This window comes from Suncus etruscus, chromosome 4 (genome assembly GCF_024139225.1).
Source record: "Suncus etruscus isolate mSunEtr1 chromosome 4, mSunEtr1.pri.cur, whole genome shotgun sequence".
NCBI classification, from domain to species: domain Eukaryota; kingdom Metazoa; phylum Chordata; class Mammalia; order Eulipotyphla; family Soricidae; genus Suncus; species Suncus etruscus.
In genome coordinates this window covers 103802644-103826666 of record NC_064851.1, presented here as the reverse complement: position 1 = coordinate 103826666, position 24023 = coordinate 103802644, and the positions used below count along the sequence as shown (strand labels likewise).

General features: G+C 52.6%; 1 protein-coding gene across 1 annotated transcript; it reads left to right on the top strand.

Annotated features, from left to right (window-relative positions):
* The first annotated feature begins 1771 nt into the window (after positions 1–1771).
* Positions 1772–21522, top strand: PNOC (prepronociceptin). Its single transcript, XM_049771153.1, has 4 exons — positions 1772–1842; positions 11352–11496; positions 18543–18963; positions 21192–21522. The coding sequence occupies exons 2-3, from the start codon at positions 11368–11370 to the stop codon at positions 18915–18917; spliced, it is 504 nt and encodes a 167-aa protein (XP_049627110.1). The 5' UTR covers positions 1772–1842; positions 11352–11367; the 3' UTR covers positions 18918–18963; positions 21192–21522.
* The last annotated feature ends 2501 nt before the right edge of the window (positions 21523–24023 follow it).

The following is a 24023-nucleotide window of genomic DNA, read 5'->3' as shown; positions in this document are numbered from 1 at the left end:
GTCCCCCACGGGACAGCAGGAGACACAGCAGAGCCCCTGTCATGCACGGGAGTGGCAGTTTCCCCGGGCTCACCCTGGTGGCACCAGCCTGGGTTTATGATTGTGGCCACAGAAACCCCAGTGAGAACCAGGGCAGGCAGCTTAGAATCCAAAGCAGGCTTCACCTCAAAATCCAGAGGCCTGGGGGCTGAGGACAGACGTGTTTGTTTCCTTGACACTTCTGTCTTCCTCATTGAGCTAGATTCACACGCCTGCGAACGTGACAGTTTTCAAGCATGCAGGCTGTGGCTTTCATTATGATGAGCATGATACAGCTTCAGAATTTCCCCCAAAAAAAAGCACTGGTCTAGTGCCCCCTGAGCAGTGAAACTGGGGTTCACTTTCCTCTGCCCAATCCCAGGGAGACACATACCCTAGGGCTGCTTATGGGTCCCCTGGGGAAAGCAGAGAAGAGCAGGGTTAAAACTCAAGTGTCCTGGGGGCAAGAAGGGACTCAGGGGGAGGCAGACCCTCTTCTGCAGAGAAGGAGAGAGACAGATGGGGGGTTGTTTTCAATAGTGTCGCTCCCCGCACAAGGTGCCAGTACTTAACTTTTATTTTTTTTTTATTTTTTTTATTTTTTTGTGGTTTTTGGGTCACACCCGGCAGTGCTCAGGGGTTACTCCTGGCTCCATGCTCAGAAATTGCTCCTGGCAGGCACAGGGGACCATATGGGATGCTGGGATTCGAACCGATGACCTCTTGCATGAAAGGCAAACGCTTTACCTCCATGCTATCTCTCCAGCCCCAGTACTTAACTTTTAAAGGGTTTGAGAGATTATGCCAAAATTAAGGCATTTGTCTTGCACCCAGCTAACCCCGATTTCATCCCTAACATCATCCATGACTCCCAAAACTCTGCCAGGAGTCAGCCCTGAGCACAGAGCCAGAGCCAGGAGTCAACCCTGAGTACAGAAATGGGGTTAAGACCTGCGCACTGCCAGATATGCACACCCCAAAAAACCCACAAAAAATCAAACACATTTTTCTAGACATACTATTGTCATACCAGGCATGGCCTTTTGGAGGGTGCGGTGGGGTGTTATTTGTGTACGAAGGCAGAGGGGAACAGACCACTCAGTCTCATTACCTGAAGGCCCCATACAAAGCATTTGTCTCCTTACAGCTAGGCTGACACCCTCTCTTTACAAGGGGTCCCAGGGCCCGCAGGGTCATAACTAGCTCAGCCAGTCGAGCCCCAATTCATTACAACCTCTGCTGTGTAAGCCTCAAGGCTGGACCTTGCCCAATGCCACATGGTGGGCACTAGACCCCCCCTTCTGCCACGGCCTGGCTGGCACAACCACTCGGTCCTGGGGTCTGCAGGTGGCGGCTGCCTATCAAACATCAGAAAGGGGAAGTGGGGGGGGGGGCTCCCTTGCCTGCTCTTGTGCCTTCACTCCTCAGGCACAGAGGTGGTTCAGGATTGAGGGGCTGCCTCGCCACTGCCCCCAGGAGCCTGTTTCTTCCCACCGGCTCGTCATAGCTCCTCAGAGCTCGGAGTCTCTGGAAGCCGACAGAAGCCGAGAGCAGCAGCTGTGGGCTCCCCGGCCGGAACCCAGGTATGGTGAAGCGGAGCACGGCCCAGAGGCTGCGATGTCACACAGGTCCGAGCACCCAGCCAGGCAGACTGGGACAGACGTTTCTGCTGTTGGCTGAGGGGGTCAGCGAGCGTCTGTGTCATTGAGGTGGGCAGGGCAGGGGAGGGCTGAGCGTGGGGGGGTGGGGAGGATATATATGCCCAGTGGCTCAGCCGGCAGCGGCACCCAGTTCAGCAGCCCGGCACAGACACCTCTCAGGCAGGTAAGGTGCACGCGAACTCGGGTTCTAGACAATCGGCTTGGAGCCCTCCTGGTAGAAGCTCGCTCTCATCCCTCTCCTTTGTCCAGAAAGGCAGCGGCCGGGAGGGCCTTTTTTTCCCCAATCCATTTTCTTTTCAATGCTTGAATGGGGTTGGGGGCTGACCAGGGGGATGCAGGCGATAAGAGGCCAGTTGTCTGGTTTTGTCAAATCCTCAAGAGAAGCAGGAAAAGCTGAACTTGGAAAGGAGGAAAAGTTTTACTTGCCCAGATGTGCCCCTTCTTGGTCGTGACTGTGTGCTGAGAAGAGACGGTTGTGGAGTAAGGTTCTGGAGGATGCAGGCAGCAAGGTGTGGAGGCTCGGGGTGCAGAGAAATCCCTGCAGCCGGCACCCTTGGGAGCTGTTTCCCTTTGAGGCTGCTTTGCTGTTCTTCCCTAGCCACAATATTCTCAATGTGGGGTTTTATATTCGGGGCATCCTTCTTCCGTTTGCACCAAATGGAAATGGCTCGTGATGGGGAAGTATGTGTACGTGTGTGTGGGGTGTGTGGAGAGTCAGATCTGGGAAGCGTGACAGGTATTGGGGTTCAGGGCACGAGGCTGTGCGTGAATTTCACATCCGTTTCTGCAGGGCTGACCTTGGTCTCCAGCCACGCACCACTGGGGACTCGGCTGGTTCCTTGCACTTTGCTGGTCTATATGTCTCAGAAGTGATGCAAACTCTCTTTCTCCTCTCTGTCTCTCTGTCTCTGTCTCTGTCTCTCTCTCTGTCTCTCTGTCTCTCTGTCTCTCTCTCCACTCTCTTTCAGCTTCTCTTTTTTTCTGCCTCCCTTTGTGTGTCTTTCTTGATTACCCAGCCCCTCCATCCTCCGCCATCCTGTCCCCCCCCCCAAACACACACACACACACACACACACACACACACACACACACATACCGCACTCTGAACACAGAGGGCAAGTTCGGGGGGAATTTCAAGTGAGGCAGGATGACTCTGGAAATAGCCTATTTAAAGCAAGCTGCTTTGGACTTGAATACCCTGATCTAGGGTTTTAGACATCTGCAGTCTCGCTTCCTCACACAGCAGCCCATAATTGCCCCAATTATAACCAGTAACATTGTTCGGCAGACGAACAAAAGATGAGCTTCGCCTGGCATTCACCAGCAAGCCTGGAGCCGAGTTTTCTGCCGGGAGGAGGAGGAAAAGTCACCTGCTTGGCTTCTCAAAAGCTCCCAAAGAAACCGTTGCGCTTTCTCACTGCCTGTGGGTGGCTCACGCCGAGCGCGCGCCACACACACACACACACACACACACACACACACACACACACACACACACACACACACACATACACATACACGCACACACACATGCACCTACTCCTCTTACAAAGTGTGGCGGTGAAAACTGCCTCATTGCTCACACCAGTGAGCTGAGACCTTCCATTCCAAGAATGCATGTCCCTTGACGCCCACTGAGCTCCCTGCTTTGCTAGGAGAGAAAGATGGTCCCCCAGCCTCAGCGTAGGTCCATGGACAGAACTCTGTCACTCCAGGTGCTACCAAGAACTGCCTGGTGAGGGCGCTGTGGAGTATCCTGGCGTGCCCATTTGCAGACCCTGCTTATCAGCTGGAGGCAGAGGGGTGCTAGGGATTTAGGGCACACAGGATTAGGCTCCCAGTTCTGTTGTCACCAGGCTCTTTCATGACTTCTCCACACACTGGAAGGCCTGGGAAGTGTGAGCTGTTCCCAGTGATAGTCACGCCTCTGTCCCTCACCAGTCCCTACCACTCTGGGACCAGAGGGAGCAGCCTTCATGGCCTGATGCTGTTGAGGAAACGGAGCATTGCTGTTTAAGTGCCATTAATGGATACAGCCATTCAGGATACAGCCGAGACAGGATAGAATTCCTACTTGGATGGGCAAAGGGGGTGTGTGACACTGTGGGTAGGGATAATTGGGGTGCATAAGGCCAGGCTGGAATTTCCAAGAATAGCCAGGGCTGAAGGAATGAGATTCCAGGAGACTGGAGCAGTGCTGGAAGGGGGGTGTGTCTGAGTGGAGATGGTGGGGGCAGATGGGAAGTGAGAGACAGAGAAGAAGCACTTGTGGGTTCTGGGAGAAACTTAATTGTTGGGTCATTTCCCATTCATGTCTCAGGAGGAAGAGATTCTTGGATTCTTCTGTCTGCCTGGTTTAAGGGGCCTCCCCTGGTCGCTTCATAAACACCCCAACCCTAACCAAGAAAGTATCTGGGAAACTCCTTCCCGGCCTCCCCCTCACCCCTGCTGGGTCAGGGAGCCAGGAAGGGGCAGGCTTGGCTCTGCACACCCCATTCATCAAAGCTGGGTGTGCTTTATACTAAATAACGCCTTCACCCCAATGGGCTTTTGCAAACCCTGGGCTGTCTATTACTATTTGTGCTCCGACTACTGGGGAGATTTCTGCAGAGCACAGACCAGCTCAGAGATTTGGGGTGCATTGATGAGGGCCAGGGCGCTTCTTTTTAGGGTGGTCAGTTCCTTGGAGGGAGGTGGTTTGCGGCTTCTCATAGGCTGCCAGTTGCCTCGTCCTGGAACCTTCTGTGCACAAACCCAGGCTTGCTGGCCCTGAATGCCTGAGGGGTGAGCATGGGTTGTGGGAGTAGAGCTTGTCCTTGAGGAATTTGGGGTCTCCAGGAAGCACTTTACATACATCTCTGCTCTCCCATCTGTCCCTCTCATGCCTCACCTCTTCCCATGACAGCTCGCTCCTCACTCACACAGACAAGAAAGGGGAGCCCCCCCCCATGCAGCTGTGTCCCTGGGGGCTCAGGCCTGCCTCCTCCCCACCCTATCCGGCCTAGGGCTGGGCCAGAGGAAACTGGGGCCTGAGTGCTAGGCAAGACTGAGTGGATGGAGGTGGGTTTTTAGTTTAGCTTTTTGTTCATACATCCTCTCATTTGCATCTTAATGGATTTGATTGTGTCTGAAATGTTCTGGCCCTCCCCACCCTCCTCCTAGTAGCCCCCCTCCCAGATGACTGGCTGAAGATGTAGGAAGGCACACAGGTTCCCATTCACAGCTTTGAGGAATCTGTCATTTTCTGAGCCCTTGGAGAAGAATGCTCAGAGGTTTCCTCACAGGTTTTATACGATTCCCTCACAGTTTTTCTGACTGTGTGCTGAGGGGAGGACAATGGAAAAACTGCCACTTCCCAAGTTTGGGGCAGCCCCCAAAACAGCTCTGCTCCCCTTGTGCCCTCACCCCATTCTTCAGTGCCTATCTGCAGCCCCTCACCCCCGCAGCCCTGCTGTACCCACCTGAGTCCTCTTCTGTCCAGGCTTTTCCTCCTGGAGCCCCATCCTCTGGCCCTCTGGCCCTTCCTCCTTGTTCCTCCTGGCTGGGAGAGTATAACCCACGCAGGCAGTGAGACCACTCAAGCAATCTAGGGAATTAACTGGCAGGGCATGGAGAGAGCTTGCGGGAAACAAGCCTTGCACAAATGAGCTTTACACAGTATGTGAGAGAAATCTGGTCAAGACACAGGCATAGAGAGAAGGAGGGAGAGTCCATGTTACATGTAGACCCGACGTGGCAAGTACCAGATCCTGTATCTCTAGGCTGGACACAGCTCTGTGGCACTATCTCCATCCGACACACACAAAGAAGGTTTCTAACACCGTGGCTGACTCGGACAATCTGGTCCAACCAGTGGCTGATACTGTCAGTGCCAAAGAGACATTTCCTAATGGTCCCTATTACTACTAGTCCTGCTCCTGTCTGGTGGTCCCCCAGCTCTGTTCTCCTGCTCTGGGTGACAGTGTGAATGGGACTCACTCATCTCCACCTGGCTCCCCAAATGGGCCGCTCAGAGATCTCACCTCTAGTTCCACACTTCTGTCTGTTTCTATCTCAAGCAAAGCCCCGAGTTCAGTCTCCAACATCACGCATGTGGCTGGCTTGAGCACCGCCAAATTGTGGTCCTGGAGATACCCAATTACCGCTAGAGTAATTCTGGCTGCCCAGCACTATTGGACTGGACCCAGGCATTGGGTCGTCCAGCCTTATTAGGCAAGTTTGACCAGAAGTGGCCATCTATACCCCCTGAGCTTGCTTGGAGGTCCCCACCACACCCCCAAAGCGATGCACTTTCACTATCTTTTTGGACAGAGGAAACTGAGTCCCCATAAGATAGGCCCTTTAGGGGCCAGAGAGGAGGGTGTTTGTGTTGCACACAGCTGACCCGGGTTTAATCCTTGGCATCACATAGGGTGCCTCAAGCACTTCCAGGAATGATTCCTGAGTATAAAGCCAGGAGGAACCCCTGAGTACTACTGGGTCCCCAAACAAAACCAATAGTGAATCAATAAAGTCATTCTGAGATTCTGGGTTGATCTGGGAATGTCTAAATCTTGTCAAGAGCATGTTACTCATGAGGTCAATGAAATGAGTTGGCTGGACACTGGCATGTATCCCTGGGCAGGGGGACATCACCTCTTTCCTGCTCAGGAACCCGAAAGCACAGGCTTTCTCCTAGGTCAGAAGACAAATTCAATTAACTTTCCCCTCAGCTCCAGCTTTGTATGTAATTCTCCAAACAGATAAGCACCTAATTAGATTGTTGCCCCTGGAAGCAAGATTACATGCAAATTGATTAAGGCTAAAAAAATAACCACAGTGGTATTTCATCTTGCTAACAGAGGCACGATTCAATTCACGGGATGTCATTGCCCAAATAAGAGGCGGTGATTAGAAACAGGAGGCGGTCGTGAGAGACAGTGAGCAGGAAAGGAGTTAGGGCCACCACATCAGCTTCTGAGGGCCACGGGCATCTGGGTCAGTGGAAGACAAAGTCGGGCATAAAAATAAAATGTCAGGGCTATAACAATAACACAGCAGGAAAGGCATTTGCCTTGCACACAACCAACTGGAGCTTCCCATATGGTCCATACCCCTCACCCCTGTCCCTGAGCCTGCCAGGAGTTAGGAGTGATTCCTGAGCAGAGACAGGAGTAACCGAGTGAAGCTGGGTCTGACCCAAAAACAAAAAGTTCAGAATTGTAAAGCCCTGGGGTGGGGGGAGGGAGGGGAGAGAGGGGGAGAGAGAGAAGAGAGAGAGAGAAGAGAGGGAGAGAGTTAAGGAACTTGCCATACCCACACCACACTTGGCCCTCACCCTACTTTGATCTGCAGCACTGAACATGGGCCCTGAGCACCGCCAGCAGGCACCCCCTTCCCTACTCCCTTTCCCACCTGAGATCATCTTAAAATAGTCCTAAAAGCAAACAAAAACAAAACCTTTTATTTTTCACTTCCAAGCAAAAGAAGCCAACAAAGAAAAGCCCAAAGTCCAACTAACTGGAAGCATTTGTGGTGGGCATGTCCATGAACTTGGGGCTATCACCATTTGGTCCCAAGAGTCTCCACCCATCTGAGATTGTGGTGTACTGTCCCCCCTCCACAGACCTGCAAGATTGCATGGCAGAAACAAGATTTAGAGGAGCAGCAGAAGGAGGCTGGCAAAAGCACTCCAGGTAGGAACCCTCCAAAGCTGACCCCCTTGGGCTGTTGGCAGCAGGGAGAGGAGGGGCTCAGTGTCCCCGGAATTCCCTTTCTCATAAAAAGTCAGATAACAAACACTAGGTGATCCCCCAAACATTCCTTGAAGGGGAAGGGAGTTTTGGTTTGGGGGGGGTTTTGTTTGGGGGCCACATCCGGTGGTACGCAGAGGTTACTCCTGGCTCTGTGGTCAAAAATCATCCCTGCCAGGTTCAGGGAAGCAAATGGGATGCCGAGAATCGAACCCTGGTCTGTCCCATTTCGACTGTGTGCAAGGCCCTTCCGCTGTGCTATCTCTCCAGTCCCCAGTGAAGGGAGTTTTAATGAGATTCCTGAAAAATGAAAAGCCTTACGCAAAGGGCAAAGGCAGAGGGCATGTCCCTAACATCTGGTAAGGGGTGAGCCCAGCAGATCCCCCTGGGTTCTGAGCCCTCCTCCCTGCCTGGCCTCTCTCTGTGGCACCCGCACAGCGCCACCGTGTGGTTATGGACAGTAAGCCGTGCGCTGTCCCGGGATGGGAGATGCTGGTCCCTGAACCATTTTGCTCTGTGATGCCTTTTGCTCTGTGACTGGGTCTGTCAGAATTACTGAGCAGCCAAACGAACCCTGATCCCTAGCAGACGTGGCTCACTGCCCTGCCGAGCAAAACCTCAGGGGCCCAGGGTCAGCCCACTAGTAGAGCGAGCATCCTGCCTCCAGCCCAGGGTGTGTGTGTAGGTGTGGGTGTTGGTGTGTGTCTGTGTGTCTGTGTTTGTCTGTTTCTATCTGTGTATGCCTGTTTCTGTCTGTGTCTGTGTGTCTGTGTGATTGTGTGTGTGTGTTCATCTGCTTCACCCCCACTCCCAACCCAGCAATTCTCTGGCACCCTAGTTGCACACACAGGGTCTGAAGCCGCCTCTGGCTTCAGAAGCCCAGTCCCCAGGATGGGGGTACCAGCAGTGTTTGCAGGAACCAAAGGCCTCTTCTGCCTGCAATACAAAGGGACCTGCTGGCTCCCTGTGCCACTGTATTTGTGAACCTTTCCTGATGCTCCTGAGTTTCCATTGTGTGTGTGTGAACCGTTCTGGAATGTTCCTAAGTTTCCACTGTATGAGTGAAGCTTTCCTGGCGCTCCTAAGCTCCCACTATGCTTGTGAACTTTTCTGGGACACATCTAAGTTCAGGCCCTGTGCTGGGTTCTGGGCAGAGGGCACTGTGGATGTGGCTTTGCCCTTTGGAGAGAAGCAGAGAAGCCTTCAGGAACAGAGCAGGGAGGTGGGGTGCCAGCCAGGTGGGAGGAAAAAGAAACTGCCCAGATTATTCCAGTGAGGGCCCTGAACTGGTGTGTGTGTGTGTGTGTGTGTGTGTGTGTGTGTGTGTGTGTGTGAAGAGAGAGAGAGAGAGAGAGAGAGAGAGAGAGAGAGAGAGAGAGAGAGAGAGAGAGAGAGAGAGTTTCAGGGCTTTTCCAGAGGGTTTAAGGGTGCCAAGTGCCTCTTGAAGTGTCTTGGGTTGTATGTTTTGTTTTGTATTTTTGGACAACACCTATCAAAGCTCACGAACCACTCCTGGTGGTAGTCAGTCAGGGAACCACCTGTGATGCCAAGGATCGAACCCGGGTCAGCCATGTGCAGCAGCTTTATCCCTTAGTGCTATTTCTTCCACTCCTGGGTGGACTGTAGGAGCCCTATTGCCATCACAGGCAACACACTCTCAGCTTTGCAAACGAGACACAGAAGTTGAGTTATGGAAAACTCGGGGTCTACAGTGTGGACAAATGAGAAAACATTTGCTCTTAGCTCCTGGCCACAGGGGCTGCCCTCCCTTTTAGCTGTTGACCCCCTACTGGGTTCCCCTGCAGGTTAAAATGCCATCGAAACAGAGGGACACAGTTCCCTGAACTGGCTAGGCAGAGGGGCTCATTCCCAGGGCCATGTGAGTTGTCCTGAGCACAAAGCCAGGAGTTAGCTCCAGGCCTGATGGCCGTGGCCCAACCTCCAAGACAAATACAGTTAAACACTTTGTCATTCAAAGGCATGAAGGACCAGAGAGAACTGGAGACCCTATGAGTCATCGGAGGAGTCAGCTGAGTGGAAGGGATGCGAGGGCGGGCAATGAGGAGGCAAAGCAGAAGCAATGCCAAGTCCCTGCCCCATCCCCCGGGGTGGAGGGGGACAGTGCAATTACTGCAGGTAGGAAGTGACGTCAGCAGGTCTGATCATGGCTGGAGTGAGGCCAATTCATTAGGGAGATGGATAAGGTGAATGAAGTGTCCATCAGGCCATGCAGCTCATCAAGGGCAAGAAACAGGCATGAGTTGTATTCATGAGTTCAGGCATTTAGGCTCAGGATTCACATGCTCAGGACACCCCGACTTTGGCAGATAAAATGCAAACGCTGGCTGGTTGTCAGATGCTCTATCCTTTTGTAGAGGACCTACCACAGGCGACAGGCTGTGTTCCTGACTCTCATGTCCTGGACCCTAGCCCTTGGCAAACTCTTCTTCCAGGTCCTCTCTGGATATAACAATGAGGGAGCCAATGCTAGCCACATCCTGTTTTGGGAAAATGCCCAAATGTCGTCCCCTAGAAGCTGGGTGGTCTCCCCAGGGGAGCCTTGGGGGTCCTGTTCCTCATCCTATTAGCTGCTTCTCATGCTAGAAACGTAGACCCACACTGGGTGGTGTCAGACTGTGCATCTAACCGAGTGCCGGAAAGGCTGCCGCCTTAGCACAGACGCACACATGCCCGTCACGGTTGAGCGGAGACACAGCAAAGCAATTGATTTTGTTTCTGACATTCGCTTTCCGAGGAGAGCCGGCATGCAGTGTAGATATAGGATTCCTGAGCTCCCCTCCATGGGCTGGCACGTGCACTCCTATAGTGGAAGTTTCATACCCCAATCCCTGGAGGATTGGAGAAAGCAGATATGAAAGCAAACGTCAACACAGAAAATAATTCACACAGGTTAGGAAGATAAAGCACGTTCAGAAACTTTCACCACAAGCTATCTGCAAGCAGGCAAAGGATGCCAGCAGGCAGGCAGGCTTACTGTGGGACCGAAAATGAAAGCAGTTTCTCTGTCCTGAGGACTTTATTAGGAAGAGGAGGACCAACCTCAAGGGTGGAGAACAGGTTGTGATAGGGGACCAATCCAGAAGTACTTTCTCCCCAGGAGGGACAAGCATATGCAAAGAAGAATGATCTTGAATAGTGTAAAAACTCAATACATTCCCAATTAGGAACATACACAATCCCTAAAAGTTTCTCGGCTCATCCTGTTTGCTGCTTCATTCTCTGACTTGGCCCCACAGGTATCCAACATGGTACAGCACCAAGGAATTAGCTCCTGGCTCGGTGCTTTGCTTGGAGACTGCATTTGGAGAGGAACTAGTGGGGCAGGGCAAAAGGGGGGAATGGCCCAGAAACCAACTCCATCCTGCAGAAAGAACAGACATTCCTGCTCACCAATGCAGGCTGCAGTTTCTCTTAGGATGCTTCTGTTTTCTAACAAGTGGCCCCACGAGACTGGGCCTGTGTTTTGTCCCTAACATCAGGGCATAAGGTCCAGAAGTTGGGCGAAGGAGGTAAACAAGTCTGCAGAGCATAGAGACCTGGAGCCTGGAGGAAGTTTCTGGAAGGGCCCATTTTGGGGCAGAGGCATCGCTGACTCCACATTTTAATAGAGGCCAGGGTTGCAAGCTTCCCTCAAGGACCTCACTTTGGGATACTGAGACACATAGGCACCCCCTCTTGCCATGAAGAGAGGCTGAGGGCTCTCACAGGGTATAGACAGGACAGACAGCTGTCAACAGTGTTGCTGCAAGTGCATTGGGTAGCAGGACCCAGAGAATCACCCCTGCAGATAAAGACTGGCCACCTCGTTCTTGGCCAGATGCAGCCCTCCAAAGAGGGTCCCCTTCCACTCCCCAGCGTGGTCCCTGTGTGAAGGTCCTCTGCCTCGAATCAGCCCACCTGAGCCATCTCTATCTTGCAGGCTCCGGCGCTGCACAATGAAAATCCTGCTCTGTGACCTTCTGCTGCTCAGCCTCTGCTCAGGCAACACGTTGGGCAGCTGCCAGAGGGACTGTCTGAGCTGCCACCACAGGCTCCAGCCCCCGCCAGAAGGTTTCAGCCTGGAGGTAGGTCCACAGGCACCTCCACCCTCCAGGGGGCACTCTGCAAGAAGGGGCTGCCAGGTCACCAGGTGGGGGCAGGTCCTTTCCCCCATTCAAACCTGTTTTGTCCCTCTGACACTCAGGCCTACTCACATTAGAGAACTTGGCAAATTTGCAGAAAGGCTAAAAAAAGAAAATCCGAATCACCTTCCACCTCGTCTGTCAATCTGCGTTTTTTTCCACTCATTTCCTCCAGCATCTCTCCCATTACCACCCCCATGTGATTCATCGTCACAGGAAATCATTTCTCCCATGCACGTAAGTGATCCCTTTCCCCCCTTTCCTCCATCTGTCACCCTCCAATGTTTGAAATGACAGATCAGGCGACCCCAACACCTACTGACTCTCTAGTCTGAAAGGCAGTGAAATCGCCTTGCGTGAACAAAGTGGTTTCTTCCATGTGTGGTCCTCTCTTCAGATCTCATACAACTCAACCATTGGCTCTAAAGTCAAACTCCTTTGCAAGGATGCCCTGTTTTATTTTGAGGGGGTCGGGCACAGCCTGTGATGCTCAGGGCTTAGTCCTGGCTCTGCACACAGGGATCGTTCCTAGCAAGTCTCAGGGGATCCTATGTGGTGTAAGAGATCAAACCTGGGTTGGCTGCCTACAAGGCATAAGCCTTACCCCCCATACTATCTCTCAAGCCATGTTTACAAATCTTCTGGGACCCCTAATGCCTCCCAGGACACTGAGAACTGTGTACTGAGAAAGGCACAGAGTGGAGAACTGCAGCCTTGTCTAAAGAGGGTCTCAGGGAAACTGAAGTCTCTGCCGAGACCTAAGACATGGAAGAGAAGAGAATGGAGCTTGACATGGAAGCCTGGGGCTGACAACAGTAGCAAAGTCAGGACAAGGGAGGTCAGGGAGGTCAGAGGCACCCCACAAAAAAAAAAAAAAAAAAGCTGGGTGTGGACACAGAGCTCTGGGCCCGACTTCCCTGTAGACTGGTCTGGGGAAAGTCTCAAAGTCCAAACTTTTGCCTTCCTTATTAGTGCTTGTAGAATCAAATAATTAATGATGGTGCTGGATGGAGATGGATGGAGGCCTTTCTCTGCCATCCCAGGCCACGTGGCTCCACAATCCCCATTCAGCTGGCGGGTCCCAGGTTTAGGTGAACGGTGGAATCAGACTCATCCAGAGACAGGCATCAGGAAGCATCAGCTTTATTCATACCCTATCCCCCACATGTGTGTGGCCTACATCATAACCTTTCAAGCACTAGTTATTCTTGGCCCTGCATCTTAACTCCTTTCAGCCATCTTCCTTTGACCTCCATGCTGGTCAAAGACCAAAAGAGGCAAAAGCCAGCCTAAAGCCAAAAGGGCAAAGACCCTAATCCCCTGGGTCAAAGGCTTTATATAACCTTCCAAGACCACTCCCCGGAATGGGAGGGGTCTTGCAGGTAAGGTTATACCTAATATCCAGTTCCCAAGACCCCTCCCAGAAAAGGGCGGGTCTCAGGTAGGTACACCTAAATCCAGGGTGGAGTTACAAGTGCTTTCACACAGATCTGAGAGGTTTTTTTGGGGGGAGAAAGGGGGTACACCTAGCAGCATTCAGGGGTTACTCCTGGCTCTGTGCTCCCAAATTGCTCCTGGCAGGCTATGGGATGCTGGGAACCGAACCCGGGTCCCTCCCCAGTTGGCCCCATGCAAGGCAAATGTCCTACCACTGTGCTATCACTCCGGCCCCCTGAGAGTAAGATTTTATGCAGACCAGCATAGAGATGAGTTAACCGGCTGTTCTGTGCTGGCCCTGGGGATTTTGCTCCATGAAACTGAGGTCACAGCCCTCACCTGCTTCCTCTGCATCCCTTCATCCCCCCACTCAGAGCACTGAGGCTGGAGCACATTGCTCACATTCCCTCCAAGCTGCTCACCATCACCAACAGGCACGACCAGCTTAGCTGAATTCATAGGCATCAGAAATAGGTCATGACCAGGTGGCCAGGACAGAGAGGAGAAACAAGGCTGTTTGAAGAGGATAGAGCAGAGAGACAGCCTGAAGAGAGCCAGAGCTGAAGTCCCCCCGCCCCCCAAGTGGCTGTAAAGGGGACAAATGTATGAAAAGGTCGTTTTTGTTTTTTTCCCTTTTATTTTAAACACCGTGGTTACAATGTTGTTGAGAATTGAATTTCAGTCTTAAAATGTCAACCACCCTTCTTCCCCAGGGCACATTTCCTTGCCACCAGTGTCCCCAGTTTATTTTCCCCCTCCCCCTGCCTCTGGAGCAGACCTCCTCTCTCTCTCTCTCTCTCTCTCTCTCTCTCTCTCTCTCTCTCTCTCTCTCTCTCTCTCTCTCTCTCTCCCTCTCTCTCTCTCCCTCTCTCTCTCTCCCCCCCTCTCTCTCTCCCTCCCTCTCCCAGATCTTCAAGGGCCAACATGCATATCACTTCATATCCTTTCAGCACCCAGTTCTTGTCCAGAATGGTCAGTTCCAACTATCATAGTGGACCCTTCTCTGTCCTAACTGCACTGCTCCACTCTTTGTGACAAGCTTCCTACCATGTGACAAGTCTTCCTGGCCTTCATTTCTCTTGTCCTTAGATATATTACCATGCTATCTTTCTTTCTTTCTTTTCTTTTTTTTTTTTTGATTTTTGGGCCACACCCGTTTGATGCTCAGAAATCGCCCCTGGCTTGGGGGGACCATATGGGACGTCGGGGGATCGAACTGCGATCCCGTGGTCCTTCCTTGGTTAGCGCTTGCAAGGCAGACACCTTACCTCTAGCGCCACCTTCCCGGCCCCATCTTTGTTTTCTTTTTTTTTTTTTTTTTTAGTTTTTGGGTCACACCCAGCGTTGCTCAGGGGTGACTCCTGGCTGTCTGCTCAGAAACAGCTCCTGGCAGGCACGGGGGACCATATGGGACACCGGGATTCGAACCAACCACCTTTGGTCCTGGATTGGCTGCTTGCAAGGCAAACACCGCTGTGCTATCTCTCCGGGCCCCATCTTTGTTTTCTTATATCCCACAAATGAGTGCGATTATTTTATGTTGATCCTTCTCCCTCTAATCATGTCAGTCATCATATGATATTCTCTGTGTCCATCCATGTATAAGCAAATCTCATAACTTCATTTTTCCTAACATAGTATTCCATGGTATAGATGTACCACAGTTTCTTTATCCCTTCATCTGTTCTCACGCACTTGAGTTGATTCCAAGATTCTGGCTATTGAAAAGGTCCTTATCCTGTTTTCTTGTTGTTTGTTTTGGGAGGGGGCACACCCAATGGTGCTCAGGAGTTACTCTCAGAAATCACTTCTGGCTGGCTCAAGAGACCCTGTGGGATGCCAGGAATTTAATCCAGGTCAGCCGAGTGCAAGGCAAATACCCAGCTCCTTTATGGTTTTATAATATTTTACAAAAGCACCCTATAAACACCTTTGTAGAAAACACATAATCTACATGGTCTATTTTAGGCTTTTATTGATCTTTGTGCCACTCTGGGCTCAGTGCTCAGGGATGTGAGTGCCAGGGACAGAACTCTGGCCTCCAGAGGATCGAATTCAGGATGGCTGTATGGTAGGAAATCTCATACCCTCTACTCTTGCTCTGGCTCAAGTATTTTTTAATCAAGCAAGTGATTCCTGCATTTTGAGCATCCCTTTGTAACTGACATCACCCTAAATTCTGAAGCAATAGGTGGGGGCCACTCTGGAGGACCATGACCTTGGGGCCCCTATGAAGAAAATAAAACTTCTCTCCAATCTCAGGGACCACTTGCTTTGCATCTATGTCCTACCCCATCTTTCTCCATGTGCTGTCAACTGGCCTTTCTGCTTTATTTGATTTTTTTTCCCCTCTCCTCTAGATCTGCTCTTCTGTTCTGTTCATATTTCTTTTTCTTTTCTTTTCTCTCTTTTTTTTTTTTTTTGTTTTTGAGCCACACCTAGTGGCGCTCAGGGGTTACTCCTGGCTCTGCACTCAGAAGTTGCTCCTGGCAGGCTTAGGAAATCATATGGAAAGCTGGGGATTAAACCCAGGTCTGTCCTGGGTTGGCCGTTTGCAAGGCAAAGACCCTATCACTATGCTATCACTCCAGCCCCTTATCTCTTGAAATAATCTATATGTGTGGGGGACTCTGATTTTCCCCAAAGGAAAAGCATCACTCCTCGGCCAACAGAAGATGCATTTCCTATATCAAACCCAGTTCCTCAGCATCCCCAGGTTGCAGAAGCATCCTCAGGTGTGCACCTACATGCTTCTCAGTGAGCTCCAATCACAGCCTGGCATTGTCAGAAGTCCCTCCTCTTTGTCCTCCCAGGTTGCAGGAAGCACCCTCAGGTATGGTCCTACCAGCTTCTCTGTGGGCTCCAACCACAGCCTGGCATTGCCAGAAGCCCCGCCTCTTGGCCCTCTTGTGCATGCCTCTCCTACTTTTCCCTCCTCATCCCCCTGGATGTCCAAGTGGATGTCCACCAGCCTGTCTTTGAAGCTCCCTACCTTTTCTATGCTCTGCTGCTTGAACCCCCTCACCTGCCCTTTCCTGAAGGGGGGAGCATCTTTTCTGGTGGTCCTGGGAAACCTCTGCACTGTCGGAGCATGTAGCAGCAGTACCTAGTACTCAGGTTCCCTAGGAGCTGGCACCTGGCTCGTCCCGACTTTCCTATAATAGGCATGCCCACTAAAGGATTTCGTGAATGTGGAGCCTTTCTCCCTTCTCAGGAACACCAGAAACCTCCTGCTGGCTGCTTTGAAACAAGTCACATAATAAGCTGGGGAAGCCTTGGGCAATGACCATTAACACTCCATCCCACCCAGAGCCTGGCCACTTGTTATTTTATTTATTATTTTCATGGTTGGCCAACATATTACAGTTCAGTGAAATGCACAGGAAGTGAGCAATCACTCCTCCCAACCAAGCCTTGCAGCCCTTGAATTCATAGCCAGGCATGGATATTTCAGGAAGGGTTATGGCTCCAAACTCTTCCCCAGGTAGGCTCTCCTGGGCTATTTCTAGAACTCTCTGGGCCCATGGCTTCCTCGAAAATCTATTGGTCCCTTAAGGACAATGACTTGAGTGTGGCTGAGTTTTTTGTTGGGCAGAGGACTCAACACCACTTAATTCACTGCAACATCTCTCCTAATTATCATACTCTGATCTCCAGGAGGAAAAAGAAAAACTAGACTTACTGAGCTGTTTTAGGGACCAAAGAGATAAAACACCACCCCCAAATATAAAGGTCTGATAAGTTTTCATTTTTCTGAAGCTACTAATAGCAACAACCACCAAGAATCTGGCCTTACTCTCTGGTGGTTCTGGTTCTATCTTTATTACCAGGATACTTTCAGAGTTGATTTACCGCAGGGTTCCTGTTTCCTCTTCTGCACTATTTATCTGCTGGCCGTTTGGTCTTAGCCCTGGGATAAGCTGGCAGAACCACCTCCCGCAAATAGCTCCCAAATGTCTCTTGTCAGAAGTGATTCGGGTCTTTCATGCCAGAAACTTGCCAGTTCCAATGAGCTTGTTTTCTTTCCAGCAGACAAACGAGCCTGTTGCCCTAATCTCTTGCCCTAGGCAAGAAAACAGTCCTCCTTTGCTCAGATTCTTCTTGAGCCCATATGGCATTTTGTCTCTGACTCTGGCCTGTGAGAGTCATTCCCACAGTGTGGGTGGCGACTTCACAGCAGCGCAGTAACCTACTCTTAGCTCACGGCAAGAAAATGGTCCCCCATCGCCCAAGAGGGCTAACTTGAAGCTCAAGTACCCATCTGGTACTACAAATGCTATCCCCCATTTCGCCTTCAATTTCGCCTCATTTCCTCATTTTGCCCCAAACCCTCTTCTGAATCAAGTGTGAAGATGAGTGAGCTGGGGTGCGCTCAATTCATCCAACCCAATGCCTGGTTTCGACATGGACTGTACATCTGTTAGCACCAGGGTAATGTAGCTTCTCACTGACACACAATTTGATTTCCATCTGCGCTTAAACACCCTGGGGCTTACAGAAGGTCTGGCCACCAAAGGGCCCAGCAGCCCTTTGCCTGCTCATGGATATGGAAATACATAAACAACAAGCCTGCAGGGGAGTGAGGGAGCTCTCTGAGTCTTTGGAAGAGATTAAACCAGGTTTGCTCCAAGGTCCATTTCCTCTCCACCTTTGTACATTTCTAAGGGTGTCCCATGTGCCCCCCCCAGACACCCATCTTCCTCTGATTTCTGGCAGGATATTTTCCTACCATAATCAGATAATGCTTTGTTGGGGCAGAAACTTCTAGTGTATAAAATATGCCAATCAGGGACTGGAGCCAGAGACAGTGGAGAGGGCTGATCCTGGTTCAATCTCCAGCATCCCATAGGGTCCCCTGAGCTCACCAAGAGTGATTCCTGACAACAGAGCCAGGAGTAACCTCTGAGAACTGCTGGGTATGGGCCAAAATTTACACACACACAAAAGGTACCAACCAGCATCCTGGCCACTATCACGAGACAGTACCAGCAACCCCACCCTGTGGCTCTGTGCCCAGCTCAGCCCTCTCTGACAATGCCCTCTGAGGGAGGAAAGTGGCCCCTAATAAGACCCTCACCTGATCATAGCTGGAAAGAGCAGTCTGCAAACTACTTCTGCTGCTTCTCTTCAGCATCTTACAAGCTAAGGGCTAAGCCTGGGACCTTGCTAGCCCCCTCCCTCAAAGCACCTTCCAGAGCAATAAATTTCAGGTTCGCGCGCACGCGCGCGCGTGTGTAAAAATGCAAACTTCAAGGCCTCAATTCTTTTTGTTCGTTTATTTTTGGGCCACACTCAGGGGTTATACTCCTAGAGGTGCTCAGGGGACCATATGGGATTCTGAGAATCCAACCCGGGTCAATCAATGCCTTAACCACCGTGCTATTTGCCCTGATCCCCAAACAGGGTACCCAAGGCTGGCTGAGAGCAGAACAGACTTTCTGGGTTCCCAGAGCCCAGTGGACCCGATTGGATTCATGAGCCCCACCTTTCCGAGTGGTGGGATCTTGGCCCACTAGGCTGATCGCAGTCCGCCCCCACCCCTTTCCTTGCAGGCGTGTGTCCACCAGTGCCAGGGCAAGAGCCCCAACGGGCCCGTCTGGACTCCTTGCGCCGCGGCCGTGGCGGGGAACTCCTGGCCACTGGGCCCCGCCGCCCCGGCACAGCCCGGGGTCCCCAGCGCCGAGACGCAGCACCTGAAGCGCATGCCCCGGGTCCGGAGCCTCTTCCAGGGCCCCGAGAACCCCCAGCCCGGCCCAGATGCGGAGCAGAAGCAGCTGCAGAAGCGGTTCGGAGGCTTCACGGGCGCGCGCAAGTCGGCGCGGAAACTGGCGAGCCAGAAGCGCTTCAGCGAGTTCATGCGGCAGTACCTGGTGCTCAGCCTGCGCTCCCAGCGCCGCCGGACCCTGCGCCAGAGGGGCCACCCCTAGCCCTAGGTGGCCCCAACCGCCGGCTGACCGTCCACACCGCCCGCCAGTGAGTGCAGACGCCCTGGCACAGAGGCCTCCCGGGATCCCGGCACAAGCACACGCGACACCCTCACACACTTAGACAACCCCACTCACACTCGCACTACCACGCTTATGCACACTCACAGAGTCATCCACTCGCACACGCACAGCCACGCACACCCCACCCAAGGTGTCCCCTCCTGGGCCTCCTCCTCCAGGGTGCTCACACCGGGCCAGACCACCCGCAGGCAGAGCCTGGTTTCCATGGGGATCGCTGAGGCAGGTTCCGATAACTAATTCCCTGGCTCTGGGGCTTAGTTACTATGGGGACGGTGAGGGGGCACCCCCGTTGCCATGGCCACCACTCAGCAGCGCCCCCTCTTTCTGGACTCCTTATCTCGAAGAGTCCAGTTGAAGCAGCCCAGCCCGGCTGCTGGTTCCAAGGCTGTGACATCTGGGAGAGCGGATCCGGCCTCATGGCTCTCCCTGAATGTTCGGGGACAGGAGCCAGAGAGCCTCGTAACTGTCCCAACCCCAGAGAACCCCGTAGACTGTCCCTCACCCCCAGAGAACCCTGTAGACTGTCCCCAACCCCTATCCGGAGCTCCAGCCCACTGGCAGTTGTCCAGTTCCCTGGTTTCCTACTTGTGCACTGCGGCCTGGGGTGACTCGGGCACCCCAGTGTCCTGGACGCTGTCCCTGCTGGGCACAACTCTGGCACTTGGCCCGTTAGCCCTCACCACCTTGAGGATCAGGACATCGCCTCCCCCTTCTCTGTTGACCGCTTGAACTCTGCTCCGGCTCCTTCTGTCTGTCCTTCCTGCCTCCCAGCTGGGATTCCTAGGCACCCCGAATGCATACCAGAGGGTGGCATCGTGAGGCCCGGCCAGCCCCTCCTTTCAGATTCACGTCTCCCCAGCACCTGCCACTCACCGCGGTGTTTGTGATTCGGGGACTGCAGACGGCCCAACCCCTAGGCAGCCCTGCCTGATTCTGCTCATGTTGAGTCTCCCTTTTATTCAGTGTAGACTCTTATCCCAAATGGAAGGACCTAACTCAATGCTCACCCAGGGCCCCTATACCTGCCAGAGGGAGCTATTGTGTGCCTTGGGCAATGCTCTCTGAGCCAAGAACACTCTCAAACCCCCATTGGCCTAGGTTCCTGGCAGCCCCTCTAAGTCACTTTGCCCTGTCAAGATACCTGGATCTCGAGGGATGCAAAGCAAGGGGCAGCTCCTTGTCTGCCCTGAGACGCCGTCTCCTCCCCCATCAATCATCTGAGCAAAAACCCTGAGCACCATCAATACCTGGACAGGGGCTGAATTTCCACAAATAAAGCTCTTCTCAGTGGCCCGAGAGGGCCCTGACAGTCACTTCTGATTCTGCAGCACTTGGCCCAAAGATGGTTCCATGCAGCAGAAAACCAGCGTTGGTGGGCACCAGCCATACCTGATCACAGCCCATAGTAGCCTAATCAGGGGACCCCATGATCCTGTGAACCTCCAGGAGATTCCAGAGAGGCCACAAAAATCACAGTAATAGGAATCACTGCATATTAGAAGGAAGGAGACAAGAAACACTGACCTGGAAAGTGGGTCCCACCACAGGTGCTCACAGAGCCAGCCACATCTGGGGAGTCTTGTCCATCTAGGGAGGACCCCCGCTCTTTCCCTGACCCCCCATCTGCCTGCTCTAGGGACCTCAGCAAGCCTGAGATTCATAAGCTTAGGGTTTGGGCAAGGTGGTTTTGTCGTGAGGGGGGGCTACACTCTGCATTGTTCAGAGGTTACTCCTGGCTCCGTGCCCAGGAATCACTCCTAGCAAGCTCGGGGGACCCTATGGGGATGTTGGGGATGGAACCTGAATCAGCCATGTGCAAGGCAAACACCCTACCAGTTGTGCTATCACTCTGGCCCCAACACTGTTCTTTGAAAGAAAATTCACAGGGGCCAGAGAACACAGTGCAGGAAGGTTGGCCTGGCATGCGAGTGACTTGGGTTCAATCTCCAGCACTCTGTAGGGTCCCCCCGAGCCTTGCCAGACATGATCTGTAAGTGCAGAGTCAGGAGTAATCCCTGAGCATTGCTGGGTGTGGCCTCCAAACAAAAACAGTTACACATTTTTTCAGGAGCCATACTTGGTGCTGGGGATCCCAGACCACTTTGGACCTCTCCCCGCAATGTCAGGGACAGACTAAAGCAGGCCAATCATGGGCTCTCCCATTATTTCATCTAACCCTTTCTGTCTCTCCAGGTATCCCGATGACCCCCCACAGCATGTCTTCAGCCTGCCAGGAGCTCAGAGACTGGACCCGCTTCGAGGGTCCCTGTCCCTGCTGTTGGGGGCCCCCACTCCCTCTGCCCACGGCATGTTCCCTGATGACCATGTGATGCCCCCAGAGTGTATTTTTGTACCTCCTCAATGATGTGACCCGTCCACTGCCCCCTCCTACTTCAGGCTCCAGCCAACAAAGCGCTTGGGGGCCCAATTGCCACCCTGAAGTTTGTAAAATGACTCTGTTCTGTTCAGTTCTGATTGTTCTGTTCTTTTGATGTCATCCCATTAAACTTCCACTGAGCAAATGGTTACCGTGTAGGTTGGCTGGACTTTGTTAATTTACTGAGATGTGGGGAGAGACAGGCCAAATCCAGGGTGCTCAGAGGTCACTCCAAGTGATACTAAGTGGTCGTTCCCAATAGTGCTCAGGAGTCACTCCCAGCAGAGCTCAGGGACTGGTACCAGTGAATAATCTGGTCCTGTTGTGAGCCAGGCTGACTCCTCACCTCCGTCTACCTCTAGCCCCTCTTGATTTCCTTCTGATTTAGGGTTCCACCGAGATCTGTGCAGAGCTGACTCTGGCTGGGCTCAGGGGCCCTCCTGGTGATGACATGCAGTTCTAGGTCCAATCAGCACCTTTTCCGCTGCCCTATCTGGAGGTTGAATTTTTTAGTTGTATATCTAGGAGCTGTGCCCTATGGGGCTCAGGGGTTATGTGGTACAGGGGTCACACTCTGGGCCTCAAGTGTGAGACAGAGGCCCCATACCCCATGGGTTCAGTCATCTCCCCAGCCCTGTGGTTGCTTTTCTGATTTTGTGCCACACCCGGCTGCGCTCTGGGCTCACTCCTGACTCTGTGCCCAGGAATCACTCCTGGGGGTGCACAGGGATGGAACGTGGGTCGGCTGCATGCAAGGCAGTGCTCTGCCTGCTGGACTGTTGCTCCAGCCTGGAAGCTGCTGAGATACAGGAGAGGGGCAGGACAGATAGCCATGGAGTTTAGGACATTTGCCTTACATGCAGGCTGGTTCCATATGGTCCACCTGAGCCTGCCAGGAGCCATTTCTTTCATTTTCTTTTTTCTTTTTTTTTTTGGTTTTCGGGCCACACCCATTTGATGCTCAGGGGTTATTCCTGGCTAAGCGCTTTAGAAATTGCCCCCCTGCTTGGGGGGACCATACCACGGTCCTTCCCTTGGCTAGCGTTTGCAAGGCAGACACTTTGCCTCTAGCGCCCACCTTGCCGGCCCCGCAGGAGCAATTTCTGAGCGTTAGAGCCAGGAGAGTGACCCCTGAGCGCTGCCGGGCTGTGACCCAAAATACAAAAAAAAAAAAAAAAAAAAAAAAGAACAGGACTGAACTATCTGAACTCACAAATCCTACCCCCCAACTCCATCCCCTGACCCCCACCTACCACAGATGCAAAGCAGGTCATAGGCAGACTAGATCTAGATCTAAGGAGTGATAGTGACTGCTGAGCATAAGCACCCCAAATGTGCTGAACTTTATGGCCCAGGGCAGAGATGCCCACATGTAGGAAGCAGGGGTGGGGCCCCGAAGGGGTCCCAGCATCTCAGCCTCACCCTGCATAACTGTGTTCCCAAGGCCACTGTCACTACCAACTCCCTCTTCCCACCCCCAAATTTAAAAAAAGCTTTGTTCGGGCTGCAGGCCTAGGACTGGGGAACAAGGCTAGGCCAGACTTCTTTGAGGGCCACATGACAAGCAGACAGGTCAGAGACAGTACAGGGGTTCAGGCACTTATTTGGCTTCTGGCAGATCCACCTCCAGTCCCCCAAGTCCTGCTCAGGGGTGATCCCTGAGCACTGCTGAGTGAGGGGCCCCCCCCAAAAGGGGGGGAGAGAATAGTAGGAAGGGCTTTTGCCTTGCACTCAGTGTCCCAGATTTGATCCCCAGCATTTCATAGGGTCCCCTGAGCCTGCCAGGAGAGATTTCTAAGAACAGAGCCAGGAGTAACCCCTGAGCACCACTGGGTGTGGCCAAAACCCAAAAACCAACAAACCCCAAAATGAAGCAATAAGCTCATACTATCCATAGGGCTTCCAACGAACTCATGAGCACTGGGGTAGCGAGCGCCTCCCTGGGGGTAGCCTGGGGCCAAGGACAGCCAGCCACACAGACAAGGCACCATTTATTCCTTATAAAATATATTTCATATGGTTGTTGTAAAAACATTACATTTCACATTTCTTTTTTTAAAAAATTTTCTTAACAGTAAAAATAATACTTGGAAGACAGCTTGGGGGGGGGGGGAGACAGGGCAGGAGGGCTCCAACAAGACAAATTCACTATGGTTTCACCTTCCTCCTTGCTGTTTCCTGTCTTCTGTGCTGGGTCTGGCGGGGATGGGGGGACCTGAGACCCAGAAGGGGACAGACCGAGTCCTTCCAGCCGCTCCAAGCTCCAGATTTCCAGCAGGCAGCTCCAGAGGAGCCCCGGAACAAGCTAGGTATCTGCACACTGGCCATCTCTACCCCCAAAAGGGTTTTCTGGGTCTATCTCAGACCCTCACACCTGCCTCCATAGTCACTTGGGCAACCCGGAAGGTTGCTGACCCACCCACAGAGCTCGGGGCCTCAATTCAAGAATGAAGCTGATCCCCAAAGTCTGGGTCTGGGAGCAACTGTTCTAGCATGAATGGCCCTTCTCTGAGCCAGGATCTGCTCGTAGGGGAGCAAGAGGGCACAAGCCCCAACCTCTGACCTTGGTGTGGGCCGCCTCCTCCTCCCCAGAGACAGGACAGCCACAAGTACTTCCATGCCAGTTGCAGTTTGGTGGCAGGTACGGC

Bases quoted from the DNA above. Each gene is read 5' to 3' on its own strand.
- PNOC (XM_049771153.1), top strand. From the start codon at position 11,368: ATGAAAATCCTGCTCTGTGACCTTCTGCTGCTCAGCCTCTGCTCAGGC. The intron at 11,497-18,542 runs GTAGGTCCACAG...CTTTCCTTGCAG, and splicing joins CAGAAGGTTTCAGCCTGGAG to GCGTGTGTCCACCAGTGCCA.